The sequence below is a fragment of the Trichophyton rubrum genome, assembly GCF_000151425.1.
Source record: "Trichophyton rubrum CBS 118892 genomic scaffold supercont2.4, whole genome shotgun sequence".
Taxonomy (NCBI): Eukaryota; Fungi; Ascomycota; class Eurotiomycetes; order Onygenales; family Arthrodermataceae; genus Trichophyton; species Trichophyton rubrum.
The window spans coordinates 568,649-585,799 of NW_003456425.1; the positions used below are offsets into that span (position 1 = coordinate 568,649).

At 46.5% G+C, this 17,151-nt stretch overlaps 5 protein-coding genes and 1 non-coding gene across 7 annotated transcripts; 2 read left to right on the plus strand and 4 right to left on the minus strand.

Annotated features, from left to right (window-relative positions):
* Positions 1-13: 13 nt before the first annotated feature.
* TERG_04072 (uncharacterized protein) lies at positions 14-5,915 on the minus strand (the record flags this gene model as incomplete). Its single annotated transcript, XM_047748198.1, has 2 exons — positions 14-3,068; positions 3,130-5,915. 2 exons carry the CDS (start codon positions 5,913-5,915, stop codon positions 269-271), a joined length of 5,586 nt encoding a protein of 1,861 aa, XP_047604175.1. The 3' UTR covers positions 14-268.
* A 1,276-nt stretch (positions 5,916-7,191) lies between these two features.
* On the plus strand, positions 7,192-11,582 carry TERG_04073 (glutathione synthetase; the record flags this gene model as incomplete). 2 transcript variants are annotated; one of them, XM_047749708.1, is made up of 3 exons in its annotated part: positions 7,334-7,501; positions 7,617-7,629; positions 7,736-8,993. In XM_047749708.1, the coding sequence occupies exon 3, from the start codon at positions 7,845-7,847 to the stop codon at positions 8,991-8,993; it is 1,149 nt and encodes a 382-aa protein (XP_047606167.1). In that variant the 5' UTR covers positions 7,334-7,501; positions 7,617-7,629; positions 7,736-7,844. The 2 variants fall into 2 exon arrangements, with proteins under 2 accessions (XP_003235021.1, XP_047606167.1); XM_003234973.2 differs by having other exon boundaries at positions 7,192-7,629; positions 7,736-11,582.
* Positions 9,432-11,020, minus strand: TERG_04074 (uncharacterized protein; the record flags this gene model as incomplete). Its single annotated transcript, XM_003234974.1, has 2 exons — positions 9,432-10,943; positions 10,973-11,020. The coding sequence occupies 2 exons, from the start codon at positions 11,018-11,020 to the stop codon at positions 9,432-9,434; spliced, it is 1,560 nt and encodes a 519-aa protein (XP_003235022.1).
* Positions 11,583-12,348: 766 nt separating the features above from the next.
* On the minus strand, positions 12,349-14,958 carry TERG_04075 (uncharacterized protein; the record flags this gene model as incomplete). Its single annotated transcript, XM_003234975.1, has 2 exons — positions 12,349-14,717; positions 14,796-14,958. The coding sequence occupies 2 exons, from the start codon at positions 14,956-14,958 to the stop codon at positions 12,349-12,351; spliced, it is 2,532 nt and encodes an 843-aa protein (XP_003235023.1).
* A 1,254-nt stretch (positions 14,959-16,212) lies between these two features.
* Positions 16,213-16,328, minus strand: TERG_10009. The gene has a single exon (XR_007130576.1). It is a non-coding gene; the product is annotated as a 5S ribosomal RNA (ribosomal RNA).
* A 205-nt stretch (positions 16,329-16,533) lies between these two features.
* Positions 16,534-17,086, plus strand: TERG_04076 (uncharacterized protein; the record flags this gene model as incomplete). Its single annotated transcript, XM_003234976.1, has 2 exons — positions 16,534-16,631; positions 16,735-17,086. 2 exons carry the CDS (start codon positions 16,534-16,536, stop codon positions 17,084-17,086), a joined length of 450 nt encoding a protein of 149 aa, XP_003235024.1.
* Between the last annotated feature and the right edge of the window lie 65 nt (positions 17,087-17,151).

Genomic DNA, 17,151 nt, shown 5'->3' on the forward strand with positions numbered 1-17,151 from the left:
TGGATGCGAGCGACCGTAGGGAGGCGAGAGGAGGAGCAAATTTTAACTCAAGAACAGCGGGCGGATGGTGAGTGGAAGGAGAAACTGGCTCAATATCAGACGGGGCTAGCGAGGTTCGTTCGTGGGAAGGGAAGAAAGAAGTATCTAAAGAGGGCTCTATTGTTGTTTGCAGTTCTGCGTCGTTGGATCATCATCGACGCTCGAACGTGGATCTTATCGTCAGGGTTGACTCAGTGTTTTGCTCTTGAATTGTTCCACCATGTAGTGTTTACTTACCTCTTATCCTCGCGTGTATCATTTCTGGAGAACTGGGTCTGGGCTCTGGTAACGGCTGGGTAATTAAAGGGGGTAATGGAGAAGGCTGTGTACTTCGAGATTGAGTGGCCTGCTTCCCTAGGTTGCCGGGGTTTTGTAGAGACGCAACAGACGGAGAGATTGGTTGTTGCGTTTGAAGGGAAACGGGAGGAGCCTGAGAAACCGAAGCCGTAGCTGGAGCTAGGGTCGGGGTCGAGGGATCTGAAGGAGCTCGGCAGATGGAAGTAGCCGGACCTTGAGCTCGAGGGGCCAGAACTGGAGCTTGAGGTGTTGGGAGAGTTGGAGGGGCTAGAGAAACCGGAGTTGATGGAGGACCTTGCACCGGCCGTGATTGTGTAGGAGGTGCCTGAGTTGGTACCGTTTCGCTTCGACCTTGTGATGAAGCTGAAACTTGTGACGGGGACTGCATTTGATCTGATGCTTGGGAAAAAACCTGAAGCTGAGGCTGCGGCTGTGGTGAATGCGGAACTGGGGGCCGAGGGATAGCCATATTCTGCGTATTTATGACACCATTGTTACTGTGAGAAACAGGTCCTGTCTGGGGCTGTGACTGTAGTTGTGGCGAGCGCTGAATGGGGGGCCCAGAGGGAGCCGCATTCTGCGTATTCATGACACCGTTGCTACTATGAGTAACTGGTACTGTCTGGGGCTGTAGGTGAAGTTGTGGCGAGTGTGGAGCTGGAGGCCAACGGGGCCGCATATTCTGTGTACTTATGACACCGTTGCCATTCTGAGTAAAAGGAGCTGCTTGCTGCATAGGAAGGGAATAGTGGCTAGGTCGAGATTGAAGGCTGTTGTTAACAGGGAATCGTTGTTGAAGCGCCTTCATCATTTCTTCCTGAACACGTTTGTCTTGTGCTAGCCTCCTTTCATGTTGCTTCTTTGCCCACAACTCAGGGTTGGAGCGTTCCAATTTCTCATCATCTAACTCTGCTTGAATCTCGTTTTTCTCTTCCGGAGTAAATTGCACACCATCCTCACGATGGAGGTTTTCTGAGGTGACAATTCGATGAATGAAGTTAGTCTGCTCGAGAATTTTGTCTAATACCTTTGGGTCTTTGCCCCGGAATTCGGACAAATCATGCTTCTTGCACCTTTGGATAGGGCGTCTGAATTCGCTGGTAGACTTGCCCGTAGACCGTGTAGGGTTCTTTTTGTCAATAGCCCGAAGGGCCATGTTTTTCTTGAAAATACCCTTCTCATGTATCAATTCCTCGAACGTTCCTCCCATGACGAAGCGATAGACAAAAACGTCCTTGGTCTGTCCAAGACGGTATGCCCGCCCAATGGCCTGCTCCTCCCAGGTTGGGTTGTACTCGGACTCAAAGATAATAACCCGATTTGCGCCAATAATGTTGAGACCTAAGGCACCCGCTTTCGTTGAGATGAGGTATACGTGCGCATCCGAGTCTCTGAAATCCCTTGTTGCTGCCTGTCGAGTTGCTATCGGCGTCTTTCCATCCAAGCGACAGTACTTGTGGCCTCTTGCATCTAACATTGAGCCAAGATAAGAAAGTGTGTGTAAATATCCCGAAAAAATGAGGATTTTATCACCGGCTTTGATAGATTCGTCAACAATTTGTCCAACCATTTGCGTACGATGAGAATTCTTAGGAGAATCCAAATCTTTTATGTCTTTGAACTTTTGCTCAAATTGTGATACAACTTCATCCGTTATGGCGGTTTGGCCCTCAATTTCGAGAACATCATCCTCCACAGTGATTAAGATTGAGCTATCATCAATGTTGGCTTCAGGCTCGGACTCCGAAGGAACTATTACGCCCGGGCCTCCTTCGATGGCTTTCTCCCTCTCGATGAGCTGGCTCCTTTCTTTCTTTTTCTCAAGAATCCTTCGCAAGAAACATGAAGGATGATGGCATAGAAGGGTCAGATAAGAGAGCAAAACCCACAGCCGTGTGAATTCAAATTCACCTTTCCCTTCCATGGTCAAAGCGACGAACTGATTGTAGGTCTCCTTTTGCAGAGGTGTCGGTGGGATATAAATGACAAATTCAAATTTGGAAGGAAGGTCCTTTTGGAGGACTGATATACCGGCCCGGTTTACCTTTGGCTCAAGAACCTTTTTTAAGACTTCCAATTTTTTCCGAGACTTGACGTATTCCGCATTGGTACTGTCATAGTATAAACCTTCTCTTATGGGCTCCTCATATTTAGCTTTGAATTGTTTCAGTGTCCCAAGGTAGTTAGGCGAAATCCAATTGACCATTTGATAGTAATCAATCAATTGATTTGACAGAGGAGATCCGGTTAATGCGATGCGACTTTTCGACTTGAACATACTGCATGCTTTTGATAGGTTAGACGCACCATTCTTCATCTTGTGTGCTTCATCTGCAACAACGATATTTGGACCATCGAGCAACTGTCTTTTGATTATCTCACACTGTTCGGTAGACAGTTTTTGCAAGCCAGTTTTCTGGGGATTGTAAAGAATCATTCGTCGCAAGAGCTCATGACTGATCAGTAGAACACCACCCTCAGTATACCAGGCATTGATGTTATGAAGCCGCTGTATTGGGTCCTGGGATACAGCTTTACGCACTTGCCCTAGGTTATACCTAGTCGCTGCATCTGGTGGGGTCCATTTAGCAAATTCTTCTTCCCAGTTATCTATTAATGATGCAGGGCACGTAATCAGAGTCCTAGATGTTCTAAACCGCTCCGGGATCTGCTCTTTGATTTTGGGATTTGACGAATTTGAAGCAATGGCAATGGTTACCAGAAGAGAGATCCTTTCCTTAAGATTAGCACGGCATTTTATACACAAGATAGGGAGCCCGAGAGGTAACTTACACTTGCATTGTCTTCCCCAGTCCCATTGTATGAGCTAGAAGACAACCTTCATTTTTCTCATCCTTGATCAGCTCTCTCCACATGAATTGAATCCCTGAAAGTTGATGCTCTTTGATGCGGCGTCCGAGATCGCGGTGTAGACAGATAACAGGATCATCAAAGCTGACGATTTTCTTCTCTGGATCATCATTTTCAATTCCCCCTTCTTCTTGTAATATCCGCTGCCGTGTTGCCTGTTCTTCAACACGGCGCTGCGCCCGACTTTGTGTCTCCATGGCTTCCCTACTTTCTGCCACGGCTCTCTTTCTTTTTTTGCGTGGAGTGGATCTCACAATTTCTTGCGCCTGAGCTTCTTTCCCTGAAGGCTCCTGTTCATCATCATCATCTATAATGATAATTGGATCGGTGACCAGAGTAGAGCCATTGCGCGAGGTATTCTGCGACGAGTTGATGATTTCGCAGGATGTCTCCCGCTTTATACTCTTTCGATGCTCAACACAAAGAATCTCTGTAAGATCATTATAATAAGGAAACACTTCGTCCTTACGGCGGGCTTCCTTCAAGTAAGCTGTCGGAATACCATTCTTAATCAGTACCACTTTGAACCACGAAACGTACAAGGTAGCCATCCTCTTATAGAGAAAGACATCTTCCCCAGTTATAGATGTAATTTTATGTCTTTCCTTCTGAATCGCCTTTAAGGCCTCTCGTAGTCGCCGACGCCATGTATTCTTTTCCACAGAGCCAAGTAATGAAGTTAATTTCGCTCGCTCATCCTTGGACAGAGTATAGATGGTTTTGGCGAGGAGTAGTCTCCTATCGCCCCGCTCTATAACGGTCTCCCAATCGATTTTATTTAATGCAGCAACATCAGTTATATCAGGTTGCCTAGATGATTCGTCATCTGAAGGAGAGCGATCGCGTACCGGGTTAGGAAGAGCAGGAGGGGGAGGGGGAGAAAACGCAAGCCCATCCTTCGAACTTCCCATGGGATTTAATGGGGGTGTGTGGATATCCAGGCTGCCAGAGCCGTTAGCATCCTCTATCTCTTGTTCATCTTCTATATCTGCTTCAGTCAGGTCCAGAACATCAACATCTTCAAATGGGCCTCCTATGGGGATCTGAGCAGAGGAGTCAGGTAGAGGGTTTGTGCTCTCTTTCTCTCGAATAGATGACGGTGAAGGGACAACATTTCTATTACTTTTAGGGGATATTGTTTCTTGTGTATACATCGGGTTATCATCGGACACAACGAAATCTGGGTCACTTTCCACAGCTTCGTCAGTATCGGACCCAATAGATTCCTCGTCGTGATCCCTGAAGCGTGGCCGGGGCGTTATTTGGCGAGTTGGAGGAGCACTTGGCTTGGAAGGACATGTCTCCGACTCCAAGACAGACACTCGCCATTTCTGAATCTCTCTCTGTGTCACTGTAACTTCCAATGATGCGCACTGCCGTAGGACTTTACCACGGTCACCTGTTTCATATTCGTTACTTTTTATGCCTTTTATCCAGCTAGCAAGACGCGTGTCAAGGTGAGTGATCTGGACTTTTGCTCGACGAATATCGCTGGAAACAGTTCCCTTCTTCCTCGATTTATTCCATAATGCATATGCCATCCTTTCATGGATTGGAAGCTTGGTATTCCGCCATTTTTCAATAGTATCGGTGATAAACCGATCAATAATCGCGTTCAAGTCGGCTGCGGACATCAGACTAGACGCAACATCCTCATTATCGCCTTTATCGTCGTCCCTAGCTTCGTCCATATCCCTACAAGTCTCGGAGTCATAATCTTCGGACCCAGATTCACCGTACAATGGCAATTCATTGCTCTGTGGGGGATACTTGACAGCAAGATAGTCCAAAACGGATTTTTCTCTAAGATGCGGCCAGTTTGAAACTTCCTCCATTCGAACACTGACTTTCCCATTATTTTTATTGTAGAGCGTGAAGTAGCGAGGTACATCTGGTGCAACGTTTTCGTCGTATGGAAATATTGCAAGAGATCCTTCTTTATCCTCCGGGAATGGTTGTGGTACTTGTTGTAAGAAGTGTAGTATTCGCCTATTAATAAAGCGGGATTCACCCGTTGAGGAATTTGCTGGACGTACGTATCCGAACGTATCATTATCATCGTCACTATCAATCCCTTTATAGAACACATCCTTAACCGGATGCTTCTGGAAACACAGGTATCTCTTCCGGTGAGGATTCTCAGGGATGTTAGCAAGTAATTGGGTAGATAGCGCGTCAGGATTGAGACGTCGACGTTTTCTAGCGTCTCTTTCTTTTTGCTGGGGTGCCGGGGGATCGACAAGCTTAGGCGTAGACTCGGCGGGTTGAGGGGTAGCCAGTTGGGCTAGCGGAGCTTGAGACGGGGAAGAGGATCGTAGGAGGGTCGGTATAGATCTGTTTTCGGCCACAGGTGGGCCAGGAAAGGTGTCGACTCTGGCAGGGGAGGAGGTGACTACGGCATTCTGGGTATTTGAGAAGTCATTATTAACACCGTTACGAAACTCGGAAGAACGCGATCTCAAGTACTGAATCGCCTTGAAGATTGTTGCTTGGTGTCCGAGGGCTTTCAACCCAAGATAGCGAGGCAAGGCCTCCCTATCGACTTCAGTCAAAAGGACTTCCCCAGTCACGTAATTCTCCCGCAGGTGGCCCTCCAATTGGATTGGATCGGGACGCGGGAGAGAGGAGCGAGCCCAGTCGTTGAACGAGCCATGGCAAAGGTACGCGACCACTTCATCAATAGACCAGAAGAACGGGTCCGCCTCCATCGTGCCCTTGACCTTTTGCAGTCAAGCGACAGAGGACTTTTCTTCTGTCTCGCTGGTCGTGTTTTTTGCAGCTTCTGCAGCTTCCGTCCCGCTGGACGCGTCGAAGGACGTTGGTTTCTTTTCCTTTTTTAAGGTTTTGCGAAGCGATAAGCGACGTCTCAACGAGAGATTTAGCAGATTATATAGACTGGGAGATTTTTAATTGGCTAAATTCTGTGATTTGATCACCTGATGTCTGTATAGTTCTACGATACTCTATTTTAAGTTACTATTATGTAAGCAAATTCCGTCCGCTTCTGGCTGCGAGCTAGTTGCTTCTCTGACCTCACCAACGACTGCACTGGTTGAATAAGTTACTCAGTCTAAATGGACGGAGGTTTATTCCATCTAACTGCCTTTATCTGATGTCTGCCGTTAGTTATCTATCATTCAGCCTGGGCTTGTTGAATGGCAGATCTGACTGATCAGTTACGAGATGATCGACTCTCAGCTCATTTTATCCATACGACGAAGCTCACTTCTAAGGCGCATACGTGAAACCCAACTGAGTTATGAAACAAGCCTTTCATTCTTAGCTAACTCACCTATTCCTATAGTTAACTCTGCAGGAATGGTACATCGGAGCGTCTTAAGGTTGGATTCTCCAAGGATCCCGGCTATTCGCTCCAGGTACATGACCAACCGGCAACCGCTTAACATATGGTACTAATAGAGAAGCACTGGACGATGGACTGTTTGACGCGGTTTATATCTTTCTGCTCTCTTTCGCCTCGCTTTCCCCTCAGAGTGGCCTAGAGAAAGCTGTTCGAGGTGACTGCGGAGTTGACACCTCAGAGGAGTGTTACTTAAAATCCGACATTCGAACACCTGTTCTATCTCCGTTAACTCTTGTGATGATTACCGAGTCCAAAAATCCTGCTCCAAAACCGATATGTCACTTCGATAGCAGTATGAGCAAGTCAAGCTTGACAACATTCGTGGAGCCGGGAAAACTGTCTATGAGGATAATCTCTTCAGAGCTAATAACTATGTAAGGTGAGAGTCGACGAGGCCAAATTCTTTGGCTGTTTGCATCGACACGATGAGGAACCGATGGCCGTGTAGATAAGGGCAGCTATCGCATCCCAGTAGTTATTAGGATGACTGCGAGAAGGTAAAGTCCGTGGTAATCTCTATAGAGCTAACTAACGGCGGGGCAAAGTGGTGGGCTCGGCCCAGGAGGTTGATTGATAAGCGGCGCAACGCAACGTCAATTTTCGGCCCAGCTCGAAACTCCCGGAACTTTTTGCATCTTATAAATCTATAACTATATAAAGACTACTGCTAGGCCGTTTAGAAGAGATAATAGACATTTCCGCCTGCCTCCTTTATTCCGTTATAAATTTTCAACAGCCGGGAAGTCCTCGGCTACAGCACCAATGGACCTCGCAGCTTGCTACCCTCCAGAGCTCTCCTCCGAGCAGAAGCAGCATCTAGTTGCTACCATCAAGGACTGGTGTATTCATCATGGTCTTGCTGTCAGGCCTCCTCCGGCATTCGTACAAGGAACTTCAGATCCACAGGGTGTGCTGGCGACCAATGCTCCGGTGACTCTGTTCCCCAGTCTCTTTCCCCGGTCCTGCTATGAGGCGGCCGTGTCGGTGCAGGAAACATACAACCAGCTTTATGCCTCTATAACTACGGACACTGACTGGCTGGGAGAGATAATCGAGGAGTAAGTATGACCTAAATCTTTCCCTTCTGCTACTCTGTTTCCCTTTTTTTTTTCCCCTGTGCGGATGATTAATGGATGGTTATTAATTACCATTCCCGTGTGACAGCCTCGTGGAAGTAGATGACTTTGTGGCCGGCCTCTGGAAAGTTCATCTAGCTGTCAAAAATGAAGGATATGTACAGCCTCTCTCACTTGGCTTGTTTCGGTCAGACTACATGGTCCATGACCTTTCTGGTTCATCAAAAGAACCAGTACTGAAGCAGGTAGAATTCAACACTATTGCTGCATCCTTTGGAGGACTATCAAGCCTGGTATCTCAGATGCATACGTCTCTCCTATCATCTCCAACCGGAGAGTCTATAGTGTACCCGTCACACCCAGCCTTCAGGGGTAACTTACCACCTGAAAATACCGCTGTTCCTACTCTGGCGGGAGGCCTCGCCGCCGCCCACAAGGCATACGGTCCCTCCAAGTCTTCTCCAAACCCATTACCGCTATGTGTTCTTTTCATAGTACAGGCTGGAGAAAGGAACCTTTTTGATCAGATGGAGCTTGCAACTTGCCTCTCCCAGTCACACAATATCCCCGTATTCCGGGTTACAAGTAATGAGATTCTGGAGCTAACCTCTATTCAAGAATCTAACCCCGCTAGACCCATCATATATACCCCAAGATATTCTCCATCCACTCGGTTCGAGGCTACCACTATTTACCTTCGAGCCTTATATGGGCCTCAAGACTATCCGGATGAATCGGCCTGGAGAGCACGAACTCACCTAGAACGCTCGGCAGCCATTAAATGCCCAACAGTTCTCAACCAATTATCAGGCTGTAAGAAGGTGCAACAAATACTAGCCACAGCAGTCAGCGGCCCTGAGACGGACTACTTAACCCGATTCCTTCCTTGCATAAATCCTGGCAGAATACAACAAATACGCTCTACCTTTGCACCCCAGTATGATCTGGCCGAAGGAGGCCGTGGTAGGGAACTCGCCTTGAATCCTGAAACCGCTGCGCTCCATGTCCTCAAACCTCAGCGTGAGGGAGGCGGAAATAACGTGTATCGTGGCTCCATACCATCGTTCCTCAGATCTATTCCTGAAAAGGACTGGAAAGGCTGGATACTAATGGAACTCATACAACCTCCCCCGGCTAAGAATGTTGCACTTCGCAGCGACGGTCAAGTCCTCAGCGGTGATGTAATCGGCGAGTTGGGCACGTACGGCACGATTCTTTGGAACACTAATGGGGAGACACTGTATAATACGCAAGGTGGCTGGCTTATGAGAACAAAGGCTAAGGATAGTGATGAAGGCGGAGTGGCTGCAGGATTCTCTTCTTTGGACAGCATCTTACTCGTTTAACGCATCTGGTGGAAGTATACATGATGCTAGAATTATAGACACTTGATTTATCTCTGTAATGTTGCCCTGTCTGTCCTATCTCCATGTTGAATGAAGTCAGCTTAAGGGAGAAGTGAAAAATCACGAAAAACAGCTACCTAAGACCCCGAAAACCGTCAAAATTTGATGCTCACTATCTATCCTGAGCAACTGACGAAAGCCAATTACATCAAGGTAGGCAAGCAGGTTTCCATCCATTCCATAGACAGGCCTTTCGAAAAGAATATCATTTCAATAATGAGTAAATCACTGGTAGTTACCAGAAAGGCCAAGAAACACAGATATCGAGATATGGAACAAGGTTATCTCGACCATTTCATCTGGGAAAATTGAAATGATATAGCGGAGGTAGGGAAAACTCCCAGGTTTGCCTATGCATATTCAGCATCAAAGAAATTGTCAAATGGTCGTCGGTGGGTTAGAAATTCCGGATAGCAGATGAAGGTAGTTAGCAAAAGGGTCGTTTCTCCTCGTCATCTCGGCGGTATGAGTATTCAGGCGATGATGGGGGTTGTTTCGGATTGAATATGTACCGCCGCCGTTGAATGCAGCGGATAATGGGCTCCCACGCTGCGGGAGCAGGCCCAAGTCTGAAAGAGGTTCCGAGTCTGAGTCCTGATTGTCGTCAGAGTCGCCATCAGACAAAGAAGCAATATCCGGGGTTTTCCGTGGGCTATCCTCGAGCTCAGAATGAGATGACAATGTAGGCCGAGATTCCTGGGAAGCAAGTGGCCGACAGCATATGCCGTCGCAGTCTTCTAGAAGGTCTTGAGTGTCACAGGAAAGAACTAGCTGGCTTTTGACAAATGGATTGGTATACCGCGATTTTTGGGATTGCGCCGAAGAACCCACACTCTCACTTCGCAGAGAGGGGGTTTGCGGCAAAGGACCATTTTTGTTTGGAGAAATTGAGGATTTCTGGCTAATATTACGACCGCCAGGAGAGTCACTTTTTGGAAGGGGTTTGTCCTCAGAGCCATCTGCTCCTGTTTCTTTCACCTCGCCCTTTGCGCAGTATGTGTCTGACTCTTTCTTTTCCATAACCTTGTCAACGTTGGTTTCAGTATTGCCACTAGGAGCAGCATGGGTGAGGTTCTCCTCACTTTCAGTTGCCTTCTCAGCCTGACGTCTTAATCGATTCGCCGCTCTCTTGGCCCAAGTTTCAGGAAGATATTCTGGTGCTAAGGATCGCCAGTCGTCTTCCCCTAGAGCATTGGCGTAATCCTGGAGTTGGCAGAGGAGCTGAATGGTTGACTCCAGGCGCTGTCCTGGCAAATGAGGTCCTTTCTTTCCATCCATGAAGGTGTCCAGTGGATATCGCTGAGATGGCCCTCCATCAAGACGTTTCATAAGGAGATGCAGAGGAAACTTTTTGCCATTTGCACCAGATGCATACTCAATGGCTGTAGTGGTATTAAAAGATATCTGAGACTGAGATAGGCGCTCAACTCTTTCGACTTCGGCTTTGGTGATGCCTCCTCGGCGCGTGGTCCAGCATGAAAGACCAAGAGGGGAGCGGGCTTCGCGTTCACGACGCATATTCAATGCGTTGTCAGAAGGGATATCAGCCGGTGGAGCCGTCATCCGTGCTTTGATATCACGATAAGTAAGGCGAGAATCGGTCCGCATCCAGTATTCAAGCAGCCAGCCTGGAACACGAATGGAGATATACCGCGGAAGAAATGGGAAATCTCTAACTGCGTTAGATCCCTTGGAACTCGGAGCCGCATCATCATCCATCAAGTGCAGAACAGCAGGTCTAATAGAGGGTTCTTCTGGTGCTTCTAAACGAAAAAGCAGGGGAGGCAAGTGAGTCGAGTTGTACTTCGAATGATAGGGATGTTCACAGGTGTGAAACATATTCGGGGTGTCATCATCTGTGCTCGGCCCATTAGAGTAGTGAATCGTATACTCGAGGATTTTAGTAAGGGTTTACTCACGTTTGCATGGGCCCTTAGCAGAGGTACGCTCTTGCAGAAGGATGCCATCGTTAGTTACATAATTCCAAGACATTCGGCTCGACAAGCTCAATAAATCCTTGTAGAAAATATCAACTGATTTGGGAACCTCTCTTACCAGATGGAGCGAGAATTGATGATCCTGCATCTTCCAGGGTATTCTCAGCCATTGGGAGCTTCTGTAGTCCAAGTGCTGTGCAAATGTAGGAATGCTAAAAGATGGATCAGTTGGTTGAAAGACAGTGTCACTCCTAAGAGAGAAGAAGGATAATTCCTTTGGCCTCTTGAATGTGGGAGGAAGAAGCAACACATGCTTAGTCGTAAATTTGTCTGTTCTATTGTCGTCCAAAGTGCGTTTCCTAGAAGAATAATGAAGAGAAGATAGCAAAATATAAAAGACAGCTCATTGTCTCACTACTGTGGCCCTAAATTGTGGCTACTTAACCTTGTTTCTCCCTTATTTCCTTCAATATTTCATGATATATGAATAGTTAGAAAAATACCTATTGAGAAAGGGTAAGGGATAAGTGAGTGTATATGATAAGGGGAGGGTAGAAATAAAATTTAAGTGTTGCATCTGTCTCTTTAAATATAAAGAAAGATAGTATTATAAGCAAGTGTTATAATATAATATTGCATAGAAGGATATAAATTCAGCTTTGCAGCAGATCAAAGGATTGGGATAAAAGAGCAGGTATTAAGGGGTATCCGATAGTTAATAGCCTGTTTAGCTTGTAAATAAATAAGGAAACAAGCAGATAAATATTATCTGTAGTGATGCGGTGTTATAATCAAAGTATGGTTGAAGCAGTGAAGGTTACCGAGAAACAAGCTGGTATTGTGTCTGCTTTTACCAAGGGGTATTTCAAATAACCCCATCCACTTGGACGGTAAGATATATTTATAAGTAACAGACATATATCTATGTTCGATGACGCTCGCTACATAATAATATATAAGTTGTACCCACATTAAGTTGAACTGTTGATCTCGATGGCTGAAGAAAGATGAGGTTGAAACTGAAGTCAATCTTTGATTGCTAACAGGGACTAACTTGCATGACTAAGCGAAAAAAAATGTCTATGGGAACAACCTTAACTCAACCAACTTAACAAAACATTAAGAAAAAAAAAAAAAGCATCGATCTTATAATCACAATCTTTTTTTTTTTTTTTTTTTGTATTTTTCCTTTTTCTAGTTTTTTTTTGCCTTTCACTCTATTTCTTTTTCTAAGTCGTTTGTCGTTACTTGCTTGGTCGATTAAATTTAAATGGTTGATGTAACCGATCGCTCGGTTCAAGTTGTTCCTTTTGATCAGTCGATGTCATTTGCCAGGATCGTTCGTAGATTCATTCGCTTTAGTATTCGAAGTCGGTTGGGCCAAAATGACCGTATTTATCCACATACTCTATCAACTCAGTTTCGGTCATGCCAAAATATTGATGCAATGGCCGGGTGAGAATCTCCTCGGCCTCTGCTGAAAGCCGCTGAAGGGTGTCCTCATTGGAGCTATCTTGGCCTTGGCTGTTGGAAGCTTGAGGGCTTTGCTGTTCCTGCTGGTTGGCCTGATGCTCGCATATTTTGATGAGATCCTGCAAGCTTTGGATGTGTTTGATATTCTCTATGGGACCATCTGCGGCGATGGAAGCGTTGCTGACATTGCTTGTGGAGGAGTTGCAGATATCACCCGTGGAAGCATTGCCGTCTGGTGCACTAGTAAGTTCACTTTTTTGTGGATATTGCATCTGAGAGTCCATATGGCTTTTGATATATTCCCGGCAAAGGCGTAAGAAATTGCCATCGGTTTTGACGCTAGGGTTGCTTTGGATAATATTACGAACAATGTCTCCGTTGAGGTTTTCCAATGTGTGGTAATCTTGATCGTCTTGGTTGAGTCCGAATTGCCTATGTAGATCCTCAAAGTATTCTTCGTCACTAGCATCGAATAGTTCGATGTCCTCGTCGTCACTGGTATAAAGTAGCTCGATATCCTCGTTGTCAGAAATTTCACTGGGAATTTGAGTTTCTGACATTTGCTGCCCAGGTTGAACTGCGGCAACGGTGAGACAGTTGTTGACAATTTGAGCAGTTTCTCTGGGGTTGGTGTTGCTTCTAGAGTTGTGAAGCCTTTGAAGTTGTTGACGCTTCCAGGTAGGGACAGAGCGTCGGTCTTTCCAAATAGGGTTCTTATGGATTCTTGGTGATATGGAGCGTTTGGAATGTCTGTTCTGTACTTTTCGGAGAGTTTTTTCTGGGTTCGAGATAGTCATGGGCTGGGAATCTTGCGTAGAAGCACGAGAGCGGGCTGACTTTCTGGCCGAATTCACGACTGGTACCCAGGCGTTCAAATAATCCATGACATCAGCAGTATCGGAATCTAAATCCGAATAATCAGAAATGGGGGTGGGCTGCTGCCAGAATGCATCGTCTTCTTCAGAGTATGATTCTGCTTCACGAGATTTCTGCGGCCGTTCTTCCTCACAGCGTTTCAGATAGTCTTGCATTATCGAAGTGCGCAAGATAGCTTCTTCGAGGTCAGGATCATTTTGACATTCTTGGTGGACGTCTTCTGTTCTTCCTGCCAAGACATTACTGGCAGTCTCCATGTTGGGTGCTCTAGCTCCTCTGATATTACCTGAGGCTGAAAGATTTGGCGCAACAATATAGGCAGCCTGAGGGTCGGAAATCACATCAGCCGCAGCACTAGCAACTGCCTGAGCCGGCATGGTGTTAGCTGGCGAGGAACTAGGGGTCGGCAAACCACTACCAGGCGCCGTTGCAGTCGGCATTGTAGCCGGAGGAGGAGTAACGGATATGGCTTCTGCAGATGGTGTGACGGAGGGTGGAGTCACAAGGATGAATTTAGACGCAGCTCCTTTCCTCTCCGGAGTGGTATTCGGGGTGTGAGTCTGAGTTCCTTGAACCAATGCTGGCGCAAGGGTAAGGTTCCGGGCGGCCATGCCTCGTCTGATTGTAGTGTCTGGCCTTTTAGAGTACTGGTTTGGAGTTGGGATCCGTTGAGTAATGCCATTTTGGTCCGTATACGTTCCTGGAGTTAAACCCCGAGTAGTGTTTTGGTTGAGATCAATACCCTTCTCAATCAACTTGCTTCGAATGGTCTCGATGGCGGTATCAGTTTGTTTACTAGATACTCCCCAAGAGGCAAGGGAGAATGCCTGACGGAAGCGGACACCACGCTGTTGTAAGGTGTTTGTGTAGATTCGGTATTTTGGGTTCATTCGATCCGTGATGTCACGGAGTTGAATACGTCTGTCCAGACGCATCCAAGCTTCCACACGAAATTCTTCGACATTGCTTGAAACACGATCGGGTAGGAGGTCGAAGGCTCTGATAGGTGGATTCTCAGGCCAGGGCGATGGTTTAAGAGGAACATTGATGTTCCCTCTTGGCCTATCAGGGCCCCTGAAAACGTAGAGTATATCAGGAAGATTGTGGAAGCTCCAGGAGCTTTGAGATGGGACGACATCAGTGTAATTCTCGGGGTCATCAGTGCCAGCTCTGCACGGCTGTCTGGGCTGCTTTGCTTCCCCAACATTGGCAGTGACCGGAACTTGCTGGCCGACTGGATTGGGTGCTGCCACAGGGGCGATAGGAGTAGTATTGGCAGCAATTGGATCGTGGGTGACTGGGTAAGAATTGACCGGGGGAGCCGATGTTGCTGAAACAGCTGGAACGTTCACGAATGCAGCAGTGCCTTGATTGCCGGCTGTAGTGATGCCATTAGTAACAGTCCAAGAGATAAGAATATATGTTTTCTTATGCAATGCAAGAAAAGAATGCTTACTATTTCCTTGATCCTGAGCACCAATTGTATCCAAATTGAAGGACAAAGCATCAACCGCATTACCATTGGCAGAACCAAAGGCATTAGCAGCCAATAGGCCACCGACTGCCATGTCCATGGACATTTCAAATCCGTTCATAGGAGATCCCTGAAAGTAGGCCATTTTATCTCGGTAAAGATTTCTTGGGCTTTCTAGGATTTTGTTCGAACAGAATAGCCGAAGGCTCTCGGAGGTCAATTCAAAGTAGAAAAGGGGTAAATTGAAACTGGCTTCGAGAAGCTGGAGCCTTTGCGTAAGGGAATTGGAATTAATCGAAGGAGGCAGTAAAACAGGTAGAAACAGAGTAGAGGTCTCTTTGAGTCTGAGGTCAAGGACTTTGGAATTGCCAATTTGACGGAGACGAATGCTTGAAGCGAATTGGTATCTGGAGCTCAACGAACTTGTAGAGTAGCTATCTTGACGAAAAGAGTAATGGTCAAGAAGAAGAGAAGGAAGAAGGAGAAGAAGGAGAAGGAGAAATGAGTACAGAAAAGGGGGTTCCATCCTGACAGAACCTGACAGAATAGGGGGGGCTGGGATGTCTACGGGGCGCAAAAGAGGGGGTGCGCTGGAAAAGTTTTTCATGAAAGAAAGTAAGACGAATAGACCGGTCCTATATCGTCCGATTGTGAGTCTGTCAGAGACTCCTTTTTTGCTCTCTGACAGCCTACGAACAATAGGAATTGAGCTGACATCTATATAGCTATCTATATAGAAGATATCAAGATGGACCCACTGGTCTGTAGCGCACAGGACAAGAGTTTTGTATTCCCCGGAAGTATGCATGATTAGCTTACTAAACAACTGTTTCGACGTTCGCGCACGAAATATCTTCAGTTACCAGCCACCTTTGGCCCAACCACAAAAGCGGAAGCGGAGACGCAAAAGAGGGGTAGAAGCTGCTAGACATGAGCTTTCTCCGCTGAGATGTAATGCCCCGCCGATATAGGAGTGCTTTCGGCGCAGATCGTATTGTCCACGGAGATTGTGACGAGTTTGAGCTCTATGGGGCATAAAAGGGGCTTATAGATCTGATATCAAGTCTGCTCTGGCATGTAGGGAGGGGAAACATAAAGCTATAGGTATCCAATGGCCTAGTATTTCATATATAGCTTTCGATAATTGTTTCGCAGCCTCTTGAACAGCTTGAATATTCATGCTGCTCAACGTAGTTCATTTTGTTGATATCCTCCCCTTTTTGGCAACCGGCGTTTATGGTATCACGTGATACTATGTATTACATAATATCTAGTTAAGCGCAAGTGCAAACGAAACAAACAGGACAGCCCGCAAAAACAACAGCAAAACATCAGCAAAACCGCAGAGGACTCAGGCCAGAAAGAAGGGTATCTAGATGGAGCAAAAAAAGGCCAAAAAAACATACGACAGTCGGGATTCGCTGGTGGTCACCCACCCAACTACTAACCGACCGGCAAGTGGCTTAAGTACAGCTGAGCGGACGGGAAGCTCTGTTTTCCACTTCCTGTGGTCGTATGTGCTTGGTTGTCGGAAGATTCGCAGTTTTCTGGCGGTTTTCTTGGTATTTTTTACGCCAAGAATTGTCGCTTATATAATCATAGAACTTTAAATAATTGAAAGCTTTCGATAATGGCCAAGCTTGTTGGGTGTTGCACATCCATAAACAACCACCTATCGGACCAAGACAAGCAATATCATAGTCTATAAGCTCAGTTAATCATGAGCAGTAATAAACGAAAACGCAAATCCGGCTCTGCGGAGACTCTGGTAACGCTTACTTCGCGGAAGCCTCAATGGGCGTATCTCCACCTTGAATTGTACAGTGACACCCGTGACAGACATGTCAATAAATCAATGCGCAGCAGGACATGAAAAAACAATGGAACATAATGTGGAGCTAATTTATATTGATACCATTAGAGTCTCTGCTTCCGATTCAATTGCTAAGGCGTCATCTACATCAATGGCACCAGACCCCCTCACAGCCAAAACCTATCTGACCGCGGCCCTCTCTCAGTATCTTGGATTATCCGGTACCGCTATACCCGTTGATATTTTGAAGCTAGGTAGCAGACTGGGCCAACCGGATGGCAAATCTGTCTGGATTCGGGTCCCGTACGAAGATGCTGCTGCAGTCACTGCGGCGATGAGTTCTTGGATTGGTGCTGATTCCGGATCTGGATCATCAAACGTAGCATGGAGAGTTGTCTCGAGGCGTTCTCATCTCGGTGCGCTTATTGGAGGTAGTGGGAAGGAGCTCTTCATTCCCTGAGATCTGATATTGAGGCTTCTGATGAAGCAAGGGAAGTATAATCTGACAAGGACGGTTGACAAACA